General features: G+C 39.0%; 1 protein-coding gene and 1 pseudogene across 1 annotated transcript; both read left to right on the forward strand.

Annotated features, from left to right (window-relative positions):
* The first annotated feature begins 649 nt into the window (after positions 1–649).
* Positions 650–5,118, forward strand: LOC137726887 (large ribosomal subunit protein uL2my, C-terminal part-like). Its single transcript, XM_068465839.1, has 3 exons — positions 650–839; positions 3,290–3,483; positions 4,328–5,118. The coding sequence occupies exons 2-3, from the start codon at positions 3,378–3,380 to the stop codon at positions 4,816–4,818; spliced, it is 597 nt and encodes a 198-aa protein (XP_068321940.1). The 5' UTR covers positions 650–839; positions 3,290–3,377; the 3' UTR covers positions 4,819–5,118.
* A 3,821-nt stretch (positions 5,119–8,939) lies between these two features.
* Positions 8,940–12,214, forward strand: part of LOC137725009 (integrin-linked protein kinase 1-like) — a 16,321-nt pseudogene continuing 13,046 nt past the window's right edge.

Raw genomic sequence — 12,214 nt, forward strand, 5'->3', positions numbered from 1 at the left:
TGGTTTTAAATGAGACCAGTTGAGTTGGGTCAACCCGCTGTACTTTTATTTATTTATTTTATTTATCAACCTGTTGTGCATCATGTATATATTTGAGCTAACCTGGCTCGTTGCACACTTATTAAGTCGGGTTGAATTGAGTCAACTCGTTGTACACTCATGTCTAAACTTACCGCGTGTAAAATATTCACTTTCTTTATGGTAAACATTTATTCTTCTTTTTTTTTCTAGGCCCAAAAGTGTCCTAAACCATGGCAAATAAAAGTAGGTCTAATTATTGATAATTGAACCTCAGGGTTGTTATGTTTTGGTATGTTTTCTTGTTCTTTCTCTTCCAATTATACTTACGGTGGCGTTTACTCCTGAAAGACTGCCCCTCTCGAAGCATATTTTCTTTTCTTCTCCCTCTGCCTCCGCCCCATTTCTTCTTTCCTTCCTCTTTTGCCTGCAAAATGCAGGTGTACAGTTCATTGCAAATCCTTCGAAACAAGCTCATCCTTTTCACTGGGCTTGACATTTTCAACCTGATCTGTTAACCCAATTCGACCCGATCCATTAAAATTAATATTCAGATGAGTGATAAATTGGTCGGATGGTTAACGGATCAACCCGTTAAATAATGGATAAATTTGAGTGAACCTGCGAAACCCGTTAACACCTATTAGTAAGGACTTTTGTGTAATTTCAATAGTCCTAATCCAAAACCCTCAGGTTCCTCGCAACTCACTCTCTAGCACGCCGTTGCTCTCTGAGACTGAGGGATCGCTGTGCTCCTTCCTTCTCACTCCGGTTATCTCCCTCATCTTCTTCCCTCAAACTGAACTCCACTACTCTCTCTGGTAAGCTCCGATTCCCTTCCACTTCTTCTTTCATTTCGATTATATTTCGTTTCTGCAGATTAGATTCGTCTATTTTTTCTCAGATTTTACTTGAGCTTGATTTTAGGTGGTCTCTTGATAACAGCTTCGAATTAATTCGGAATTAGTTGATTTGTGTTTGATAATTTCAACTGCGACTGTGCTTTTGTAGTGCAAATTATGCTTTCTCTGTGTGATTGGATTGGAGATTTTGGGTTTCTAGTTTTTCTTCTCTTTTTTTTTTTTTTTCTTTTCCCGCTGCTCTCTCAAATCTCAATTTTCTTACTTTATTTCTTGATGATCATTAAATTACGTGACTTAATTGGCATATGTTGTGTCTTTTTTCTCGTTAATTTGATTGTTTATACTATTTGGTTAACTGGGTTTAATAATATAAGCCACTTGTGAATGTATTGTGGGAGACTATGGAGGCTCATCTCCAAAGAAGGCCGGGTGTGAGAACAATTTCGTTTTGGTAATCTAATGCTGCTTTTTCTTTCCGACCCTTTTCGGGTTTTTTTCTTTTTTTTGGTTGTGTTTTGTTCATGGGTTTTGTGTAAAATTTGTTCGTTTGTATATTCTCCAATTAAAATTTCCATTTTTGGGTAATTTGGAGCTGTTAATTTACCCCCCTGAAGTTAAAAGTATTGAGTTTGCTTTGTTTTGGTTGGTTTTTGGATTGGAATTGGGTTGTTGTCGTTGTTTCCTTCTCATTTTGTTTTTAAATTATATTTCGTTTCCTGTTTTAAATTGATAGTGAAATATGTTGACTTGTGGTCAGCTGTTATTTGCTGGGACATATACAATGCTTGATTAGGTCTTAGGTTGTCACTTGGATTATGTCTCTTGTTTTAGCATTGATTAGGTCTTAGGTTAAATCTTTAGTTTTGAGGCTGATGTCGATTGTTGCCAAGAGAAAGAACAGGCATTGATTAGGTCTCTGCATTATGTCTAACAAATCGCAGGACATAGGATGCTGTTGTTTTTGGATTTTGGCAGACTGTTGGTATTAAAAAAGGAGGCGTTAGGCTAATGTAGTGTAGGGGGAGAGTAAGAGGAAAGGTCCTGAGCAAAAGCACTTCACTTTTGAATTCGGAATTTCAGAGGACGTGACGTGCTTTAGGAAAAATATATATAGTAGTTAGCTTTAGTATGTACTGTCACAACGGAATTTTCAATGGTATTTTGTAGCATTTGATTCTTCGGGTTTTTGAACCGTTAAATCTTTAGTTTGGACTGTAACTAGATAAGCCAAAGGAGTAGAACTTGAGTCGCAGAAATTGATTGAAAAAAAAGCATTCTGCATCAACTGATAGCATGCCATTTCCTTACAGACATTAATGTTTTCATCATCAAGATTCTTGTATTCTTCATTTCGTTTTTTGGCATGGTGTATTGACATGTATCAGGATCTCTCTTTGAGTATAGTAGTGTTTTCTTTTCTGCTCTCAAATTGCATCTCAGCTTGTTAGTATTCATATTTTTACTATTCATATGTGTATCTCCAATTTTTCGGATTCAATTTGCAATTTCTTGTGAATTGTGTGCAAAGTTTTCTGATAAAATGCTTGAAAGATTTGGGATTTGTACATCCCGTATACTATTAAATCCCATAATCAAGGTGCATCCCGTATACTAACAGATTAATAACATCCCCACTATAAAAAGGAACTCAAATCAATTGCAATTACAGATTAATAAGTTTACCAATATAAAATATGTAGAAGTAATTACTTAATAAGAAAACTGGAAACATCTTAGTAGGATTATGAAAACTGGAAACATCTTACTTCCATGAACAGTAGAACAGCTATTCCATTTATCGGTTTATGAAAACTCGGGACCATGCTCCAATAGTATTAGTCTTGATTAAGCATGGTATGTATTTTAACTTGTTCTTTTAAAGATATTTTTCTGCGTAGTGTGCATGTAATACTAGCTGAGAGATATCATTAGGAAGACAACATCCTCCTCTGCATATCAAACATGTTCAAATCTGCTCGTCCTATGCTTTTTCTATTAAATCTTGTTAAGCTAAGGCACAGATTTGATACTTTCTTGTGTTGTTATAAGCTCAAATCTATGGTGGATGTTTGTGTTTTCTGTTTCTTCTGTCCGATTTGCAATTTTATTTCTTTCCTGCTAGTATGAACCTGTTGTGATGGGTTATCTGATATTTAGTTTAATTATCCTTTGATGTTTATGCATGCAAGCATGTCTTTCAGAAACATTTGTCACATAGAGGATAATGTTGAAGGCAAAAAAGCAGCAGAGTATGCAATGCAAGAAGGTGCCACAAAGATCAATATTGTTTGCTGAAATAGTTTTGTTAAGATATTGGAGAAAATTAAAAATAAAAATTCTCAAGATCAATGGTGCCACAAAGTGGCATACTAGTCGTAACCTAAACCTTTAACTCACTCTCCCTTTAGTTGGGCAGGAACCAAAACGCAGAGAACCGATTGAATTCGGCAGCGTGAACAAACAAGAAACGAGGAGGCAACCCTAGAAGTGGATTGAATGGCGGTGTGGAGAGCTGGAGCAGCTTCGTCTTCCCTGTTGAGTAGGCTCCTACGACACTCCAACGTCATCAACGTCACCGCCCCCACTCGCACTCTCTCCACCGGTATTTCCTTTCATGCCGTTTCCGCATTTCCTATTCCACATTTCAGGTCATTTTAAATTAGCTGATTGGAGCTGTAAAGATGTTTAAGCTTGCATGTTAAGCTCATTGGGTAGGATGTTTAAGCCAAATTGCTCTTAAATTAGTTGATTGGAGCTGGTAAAGATGTTTAAACTTGCATGTTAAGTTCATTGGGTTGGAGGTTTAAGCCAAATTGCTGTTTGGTTTCTGAGAAATTAAAAGGGGAAGAAATATGGATTTCAGTTATTGGTTACGCAGATTTGACGTGAATTCTTGAGTGAAGTTATTGTCTCTATAATTTCTATAGGAAAGCTTGTTAGTTTATAAAATTAGGAGAAATGCCCTGACAACCAGAAGGTCAATGCTATATAGGGTTAAGCAGAAAGTTGTGGCAGAGCCAGTAGGCAGTAGGCGGCTAGAGTTCGATGAATGAACAATTGTATTTCAAGGGATGTTTTTGCCATAGTTTGTGGAATGTGGGATGTTTCTACTTGAGAAGACAATACAGATGTTCTGTTTGTCTTAAACAAAACAATGATAAAAAAATAACCGTTGTATCCATAAATGAACAATCGTCTTCTCGATGTTGATATTATGCTATTTCATTTCCTTCTCTTTGGCATCGTCTTTTTCTTCTGCACTGTAAACTACCTCTGCAGTTTGCACCCATATTAATTTTATCAATGATCCTAAGAATGGTTGTGTCCATTTTGCAGTGTTGCTTTCCGTGAGCCATCTGAAAAACTAGGAAAATCCTTTCCTTTTAATTGCCTTGATCTAGTTGCCGCCGAAACGAACTTTACTTGTATTGTTATACTTTCCGCAGATGTAGCTGGTTCAAGTAATCAGTTGTTTCACTATGATATCAATTCACAATACGGAAGGTGCATGCCTCTTGCTGATATGCACATTCAAGCCAAAATACACCGCATCGAGATGAACCCGGGCCAAGGTGGCAAGTTAGTTCGAGCACCAGGCACTTTTGCAAAGATTTTGAAAGAACCCACTGCTTCAAGGTGTTTAGTGAGACTGCCTTCAGGTGTTGAAAAATGGATTGATGCTAAGTGCCGGGCTACTATTGGTACAGTCCCCAGTGATGGAAATAAGCCCAAGAAACTCTATAAGGCTGGGCAAAACCGGTGGCGAGGCATCAGACCAACGGTTAGAGGAGTGGCAATGAATCCAGTTGATCATCCTCATGGTGGAGGTGAGGGTAAGAGCAAGAGTAGTGGGTCTCATGGGAAGGGTTCTCGAACACCTTGGGGAAAGCCTACCAAAGGTGGGTACAAGACCGGCCCCAACAAGCGTAGAAAGTAATGCTTTATCATTCACCTTATGTTGACACTAGTGTGGAAGTTAGCTTTGTGATGAGTTCAGATGGCAATAAAAGTCGCACTTAGATGTTTAACTCTTCAGAAGATATTCAAGGTTTGCATACCTTATTCCCTTGCCAAATTACTGAAAGTGTTGGTTTTCTGGATTAAGCTTTGTGACTAGCTTAGTTGCTTTGACTGTGACTATCTTTTGGATAAATGCATTTCACCTTATCTTAATGATTTGGTATCGAGCATGTTTGATGTTGATTACCTGAATCAATTCCAGGTTGCATTTGTTACAGTTTTGCCAATGTACTGAGTTGACTTGATGATAGACAATGATATTTGAAGTTTCATCCCTGATGTCTGTTTTTGCAAATATTTCAGATGTTTAGTTTAGTTTTGTTTCTAACGTAGGCTTATCGCCCATGCTTTGAGAAATGATAGGCATGCCATGTACGCATCAAGATATGTGACGTTTCAGAATACATTGCCCTTTTAGAATTGTTTGATAGGCGATAGGTTTGTAGAGCCGGGACTGTCTTGATGAGAAACACACACTTGATCAGTTAGAATGAAAATTCACCTTATTTTATCACCCACGGCAAAAGTTTACCTTGTTTGAGGGCCTCTCCTGTAACATTGAGAAATTGGATTGATCTTGCCTCATCCAGTAAGGTTTGACTGACATGATCTTCCTTAATCCTTGTTTTGTTAGAAAAGAAAATTGGGATTTCAGTGGATGGGTGTTCTTGTTGGGATGAAGTGGTAGCATAAATTATTGTAGTGGGCGTTCCATGTACATAGTGCTTCCCTTTATATATATAGTCAGATTCCTCTTTGTTTGGTGGGATTTGGGAGTATTGGAGAATGGCATTGAATAACATTTTGGGCGGTGGAATTGATCCTTCTATCTCCATCTGCTGAAATAAATGGGAACTGGATCCCCTCCGGATTCATCAAAACTAAGCCCAGTAATGAATGAATCCGTATCGTTGAAATTTGATCCAACGGCTACAATTATTAAAACTTTTAAAAGGGTTTCCTATTTGTAGCCGTTGGATCAAATTTCAACGGTCCGGATTCATTAATTAGTGAGCTCAGTTTTGATGGATCTGAGGGGATCCGGTTCCAAATAAATGGGGTTGGTCGGTATACAATCCATCCCTGCTTAATGTGAATTTTTCTCTACAATCTAGCTGGTAGTTTCAATGATTTTAGGTCGAACCTTGTGAAATAATGACAACAATATGGATTACGGAACAATACGTCGCTTGTAATAATACAATTGGAGGAACACTTGAAAAGAAAACTTTCCACCATTTACATAATTACATGTATGGTACTGCTTCGTGTTCCCGATACATTAAAAAATCTCTCTTTTCCTAGCTTCTTGTGTCTTTCATTTAATTCAAATGACATGATCTTCTAGGAGGTGGTGCTATTCACATATTCATGTTTATCTTTCACATATTTTTCTTAATTTTGGATTGTCAGATTGAATAAATAGAAGAAGGTCGATGAACAAAAACTAACAAAGTTGTGTAGAAAGTAAATGAGTTGAATAGCGTCATGACGTGCACCAGGATCCTCTAGTGAGACGAGGATAAGATGGTTGAATGGATCAAAGGATAGGTTTATTCAAGGGGTCTTTTGATATGGGTCCAATTTTATAAGCCTGTTTTGAATGGAATCCATTTATATTACATAAGCATAAGTGGGGGCTCGTAAGTACAACAATCATCCATGTCAGCAATTAAAATGCACCTAATTTACCAACAAAATTACAACAAGTGCCATTAGAGCCCTTTATCAGGTCTCTTGCAGATTTGTCTCTCTGTTTATTCAAAAACCTTATCCTCCCATCTTTCAAATTGGTTTGCGTCCGTATCCAGCGGAAACCTTGAAACAAATCTCCTAAATCCGTATGAAGCTATGAAAGCTATAAAATTTCTCCCAGTATATGATGAAAACAGAATAGGCGAAGATCTGGTTCTGGCCTCCCGGTATACTTGGAGAACAGGTACTTTAAAATTTTTCAAAGTATGCATTGGATCAGTTTTCTTTGATACCTGTTTTCCCCCTGAAGTATACCTATAGAGCACATCTCACTTAAGGTTGTTAAGTGGAATTTGTCAGAATTGTATGCAAAGATGGAAATTATGAAGATCCATGAGTTGGAGGTATGTTTATCCTACCCATCGATTTGGTTTACCTGTAAAACAGGTATTGTGTTCTATAGGTATACCTGTAGAACAGGTATTGTAGAACAATCAAATCTATAGGTATACCTGTGAAACAGGTATTGTGCCTATTTGTTGGTTTCATGGTGATAGAATGTAATATTTAAGTTCATACCCTTTTTTTTTTTGTTAAACAGTTATGATTGTGGAGTTGCTGTGATGTATATTGCACAACAAAAAGCTGATAGAGAATTAGTCGAAGGTGTCTTTTCGGCAGAGGCGATGAAGAATATGAGAGCACATGTCCTTTGTAGATTCATAAATGAGGGAGATGGTAGCTGGGAAAAGGAAGACTAAGATAAAGAAGTTATGCGAAATTTGAGTTTTTGTTTCATTTAAGTGTTTCAATTCAATAAAATGATGGGACTCCAATCCATCCGAATTCATTGTCTACTAGATAAGTTTAAGCCTTCCTTAAAAATAGATTGATAAGAAATTCAAATTCAAAAATTGTTATCAAGAAATCTGGGAGAAAGATGAAAGACCACTAAACAATGAATTTGAATTCTGATAAAAATTTAAAACGTGGGTAATATATGGAGAACGTGCCAAATCTATAAGAGGGTAAAATAGTAATAACAGCGCAAAAAAATCAACCTAATCAGAAAAATTGCTGACATGGAATCCTAATCATTGGAGCTAAGTCAAAAACAACTAAAAATTGGACTAATCCTAATATTGGGCTATAAAATTGGACCAATTTCAAGTTTCCCTTTATTCAACTTGTGTGCAAAACTTGCCCGATTCTCAGTGTTGACATAGTCGGCTCGATCCACTGACTGACAAGCGGCCTCATCCATCATCTAGTCATCGCATTCATTCCAATCCAAAATCTAAAAAACTAAAACTAAAACGTCAAGACCTAAACTTCAAATCAAAATCCCTTTCATGTAAACATAGCCACACTCTTTTTAGCTAAATAATTGAAGTGAAAGGAGGGGAAGGGAAATTAAACGTAAAATAACGCTTGAAGAGAATTGACATGGCAAAGGCCTATTTCAAAATAATGAACCTCACAGTTATGCCATAAAAGTCATTCTTACTCGAGCAAACAATGGCCGAAAAAACTAACTAGAAAACCATCTATTTTTACAATTTTACCCTATTGGAATAAAAAAGGGGTGTGGTATCCACACACCCTCCTAATTTCAGGCTATCAGATCGAATGAATTTAAGAAGATCAAATGACAAATATTAATGAGGATGTGTGAAAAGTAAAAATGAGTAGATATCACACATCTAAAAAAGAACCGTACGCTGTTACACAGAGGCAGCCAATTCCTCTTTTAGGCTTAATCCATGTCGTTCTCATCTGCTACTGTGCCTGTACAATACCAAAACAAACTAAATTCAGCCAGACCATAAACAAAATGAATTAAAAAAGCAGTTACGTGTAATTTTGTCACAGGTAATTGCTCTTGAATAAGGACACAAATAATAACAGAAACTGAAGTTTGCCGCGTTTTATACGTCCAAAAAAGAAAAAAAATATAAAAACAAAATAAAGAAATATCCAAACCGGCTTTTCCACGGCAGTCTGCGGAACTGGAAACCGGAGGCGTAAAATTACATCACTAACATTCCTCCCCCTCCATCTCTCTCTCTCTCTCTCTCTCTCTCTCTCTCCTCTCGCTCTCTCGTTCGAGACCTCATTTCCTCCTCTCACCGCGTCGATTGGAATGCAGAGCTTAACCTCTCTCTCAGAGCCCCACATTGAAGCTCTCGATCCCGACCCCACCACCGCCACCAGCATTACCAGTAACAAGTTGATCCCCAACAAAAATAAGAAGAAGAAGGAGATGACAGAGATGATCGTGTATCTGTAATTGTACAACAGCTGCTGCTGCATGCGCCTACTTCTTCCATTGGATTATATTAAATGGAGAACATCGCGGCGCAGCTGAAGCGGGGGATATCAAGGCAGTTCTCGACGGGGTCGCTGCGCTGGAACCTCAGTCGCCAGTTCTCTCGCCAATCCTCGCTCGACCCCAGGAGGAACAATTTGCACTTCAGCTTCGGCAGGCAGTCCTCCCTCGACCCCATCCGCCGCAGCCCTTCCCACGAAGACGACGACGACGTCCATATCTCCGTCCCCGAGAATCTCGACTCCACCATGAACCTCCTCTTCCTCGCCTGCCGCGGCGGCGTCCACTATAGAGAAATAGATAGTGGCAGACAGAGAAGGGTAGGGAGAAGCAGTTCTGTATTATGAATTGGGAGATTATACTCATTAAAAGGACATGGGAGAAGTAATTTGGGATGTATGAATATAATTTCTCTTATGAATAAACGCCTTTTTCATTTGTTTATCATATTGATACAAGATATACACAAGCCTATAGTTGACTTTGTACAACATAAAAGGTAACTAGTAACTCTTGATTATTTACATAAAACAATATGGAGAGAATGGTGGGATCACGTTTTGACAGCAGATGTGGTGGATTCAATACTCTTGTCATCCCCCCTCAAGCGAAACGGAACAAAGTGTAGATTGAGCTTGGAACCAAGAAAAGAGAATCGATCGCGTGAAAGTCCTTTGGTGAAGATATCAACGATTTGATGATGAGAGGAGATGTATCGAGTTTGAAGGACACCGTGGGCAAGAAGCTCGCGAACAAAGTGGTAGTCAATCTCTATGTGACGAGTACACATGAAAAACAGGATTGGCTGCCATGTGAAGGGGAAAGACATTGTCGACGAAAATGCAAGGTGGAGTACGAAGTGGAATGCCTAGTTCACTAAAGAGATAACAAAACCAACGAATTTCAGCAACTGTGGCGAAAAGAGCACGATATTCTGCTTCGGAACTAGAACAAGACACGGTGGATTGCTTTTTGGCAGTCCATGTAAGGAGGTTGGGACCAAGAAAAATGCAAGCACCACTTGTTGAGCGACGATAATCAATGGAACCGGTCCAGTCAACATCAAAAAAGCCCCGAATAGAGAAGTCTGGAGATGAACGAAATAAAAGACCTTGTTCAATAGTACCTTTGATGTAGCGATAGATACGTTTGACGGCCAAAAGATGAGTTGATTTAGGGTTGCGCATGTACTGACAAACTTGATTAACTACAAAGGAAATGTCGGGGTGGGTTAGAGTCAGGTATTGAAGTCCGCCAACCATGCTTCAATAAACATCAGGATTCGAGATAAGATCACCATCATAAGCAGACAAACACAATGAGGAGAGGAATGGTGTAGGGCTGGGCTTACACTTGTCCATCTTAAATTTTTGTAGTAAATTTTTGTAGTAAATCAGAGTTTCATAAGGAGAAACATTCCCAAGATTATGAAGAGGCAACCAATTTATAAGAAATGTAGCGGTTGTGAAGGCCTCCACCCAAATATTGTGCGGGAGATGAGATTGAGTAAGGAGACATAGACCCATTTCAGTAACATGGCGATGTTTGCACTCAACTATACCGTTTTGTTGTGGCGTATGTGGGCAAGAGAGTTGGTGTGTTATGCCATGTTCATGAAGAAAATGTCGAAATGCAAGGCTAGTGAATTCACCACCACCATCCGTTTGTAATACTTTAATAGTGCGATTCAAACAATTTTCAATTATGCGTTTGAAAGTAACAAAGGTAGTCATGACATCAGACTTACGAACAAGAGGGAGCAACCACACAAATCTTGAATAATCATCCACCATAGATAAATAGTACTTATAGCCAAAATTAGACACAATAGGAGCGGGACCCCATACATCAAGATGTAAGAGGTCTAAAGGATATTGAGCCATGGACGTCCGAGAGGAAAATGGAAGGCGACATGCCTTGCCTATTAGACAAATATGACATTTTTTATTAGATGAAAAAGCACCACTAATAGGGATATGGTACTTATTTGCCAAAACTTGAAATATAGCACTGGAGGGGTGACCCAAGCGAGCATGCCACGCATCGCTAGTCGTCCGTTCGCCATAAGACACAAGCTTTAGAGTAACGTGAGGAGCAACTATAATATAGTAAAGTTCGCCATAGTTATGCCCAATCAAAAGGAGTTGGCCCCTTTTTTTGTCCTTCACACGAAAAGAACAATCATCCATCTCAAAAAAAAACAGTGATTGTCATAACAAAATCGACGAAGTGATAATAAGTTCTTCTTAATGGCAGGGACATATAACACATCTTTTAGCAACATAGGTCCATGTAGTGGAGGATTTACCGACATGAGATACAAGCAGGTGATTTCTGTTGCCCACAATAATAGTATCAGTACTTGTGTATGGTTGGATTTGTGTGAGAATGGAAGGATCATTGGTCATGTGATTTGTGGCGCTAGAATCGACCACCCAAGGTGTTGACGAGGGAGAGTCCGCAGTCGTTAGATAGGCAAAGTTTCCTTGGGTGGGACACTGGCGGGCTTTGTGACCATACTCTTCACAAAGTTGACAGTAGCCATCATATTCAAATGTCAGTGGCTTAGGTGGCAACGACGGTGTCGGAAGAAGAGGTGGTCGAGTGTCGTTCAATGAACAGGGGTTAGGTCGAGGAGGATTCCAGTTGGCTTGACAGTTTTGATTAGAAGAACGCCAATGTCGACCACGACCATTGCCTTGTCCAAAAGAGTGATGTGAGGAAGAGGATCGATGACCATTGTGGGTAGAATGTGAAGAACCAGCACGGCGACGAGAGGCAGCAAAAGCAGCGCTACTGGACAAAGAGAGAGTGGACATCTTTTTTATGAGATGTTATTCTTGAAGGAGTAGGTCATAGCAGTCATTGTATGAGAGAGAAGACCAAAGATGAACGGCAGTTGTAAACTCTTTATATTCGGGACCAAGACCGTCCAAAAGGCTTTCAATGAGTTCCTTATCAGAAATAACGGAGCCAGCAGCGGTAAGTGAATCTGCAAGGCTTTTGGCATGCAGTAAATAGTCAGACATGGACTTTTCTAAATCCTTTTTGAGAGTGCGGAGTTGTTCACAAAGGGTGCGGATGTGAGTCTTGGAGATAGGAGACAAACGCTTTTCTAGAAGAGACCAAGCATTGAAAGCGTAGGTGCAAGGAAGCAGTATAGAGCGGATAAAGGGTGAGCAAGTAGACTTAATCCAACTGAGGACAAGTTTGTCCCGAGAATAATTCGGATTAAGAGATCCATCATCAAGCTTCTTTGGAGGTTTGGTATTGGTGGTCACGACATCTT

Source organism: Pyrus communis, chromosome 2 (assembly GCF_963583255.1).
Source record: "Pyrus communis chromosome 2, drPyrComm1.1, whole genome shotgun sequence".
NCBI lineage: Eukaryota > Viridiplantae > Streptophyta > Magnoliopsida > Rosales > Rosaceae > Pyrus > Pyrus communis.

Coding starts and splice junctions, on each gene's coding strand:
- LOC137726887 (XM_068465839.1), top strand. CDS start 3,378: ATGGCGGTGTGGAGAGCTGGAGCAGCTTCGTCTTCCCTGTTGAGTAGG. Junction 3,484..4,327: donor CACTCGCACTCTCTCCACCG/GTATTTCCTTTC, acceptor TACTTTCCGCAG/ATGTAGCTGGTTCAAGTAAT.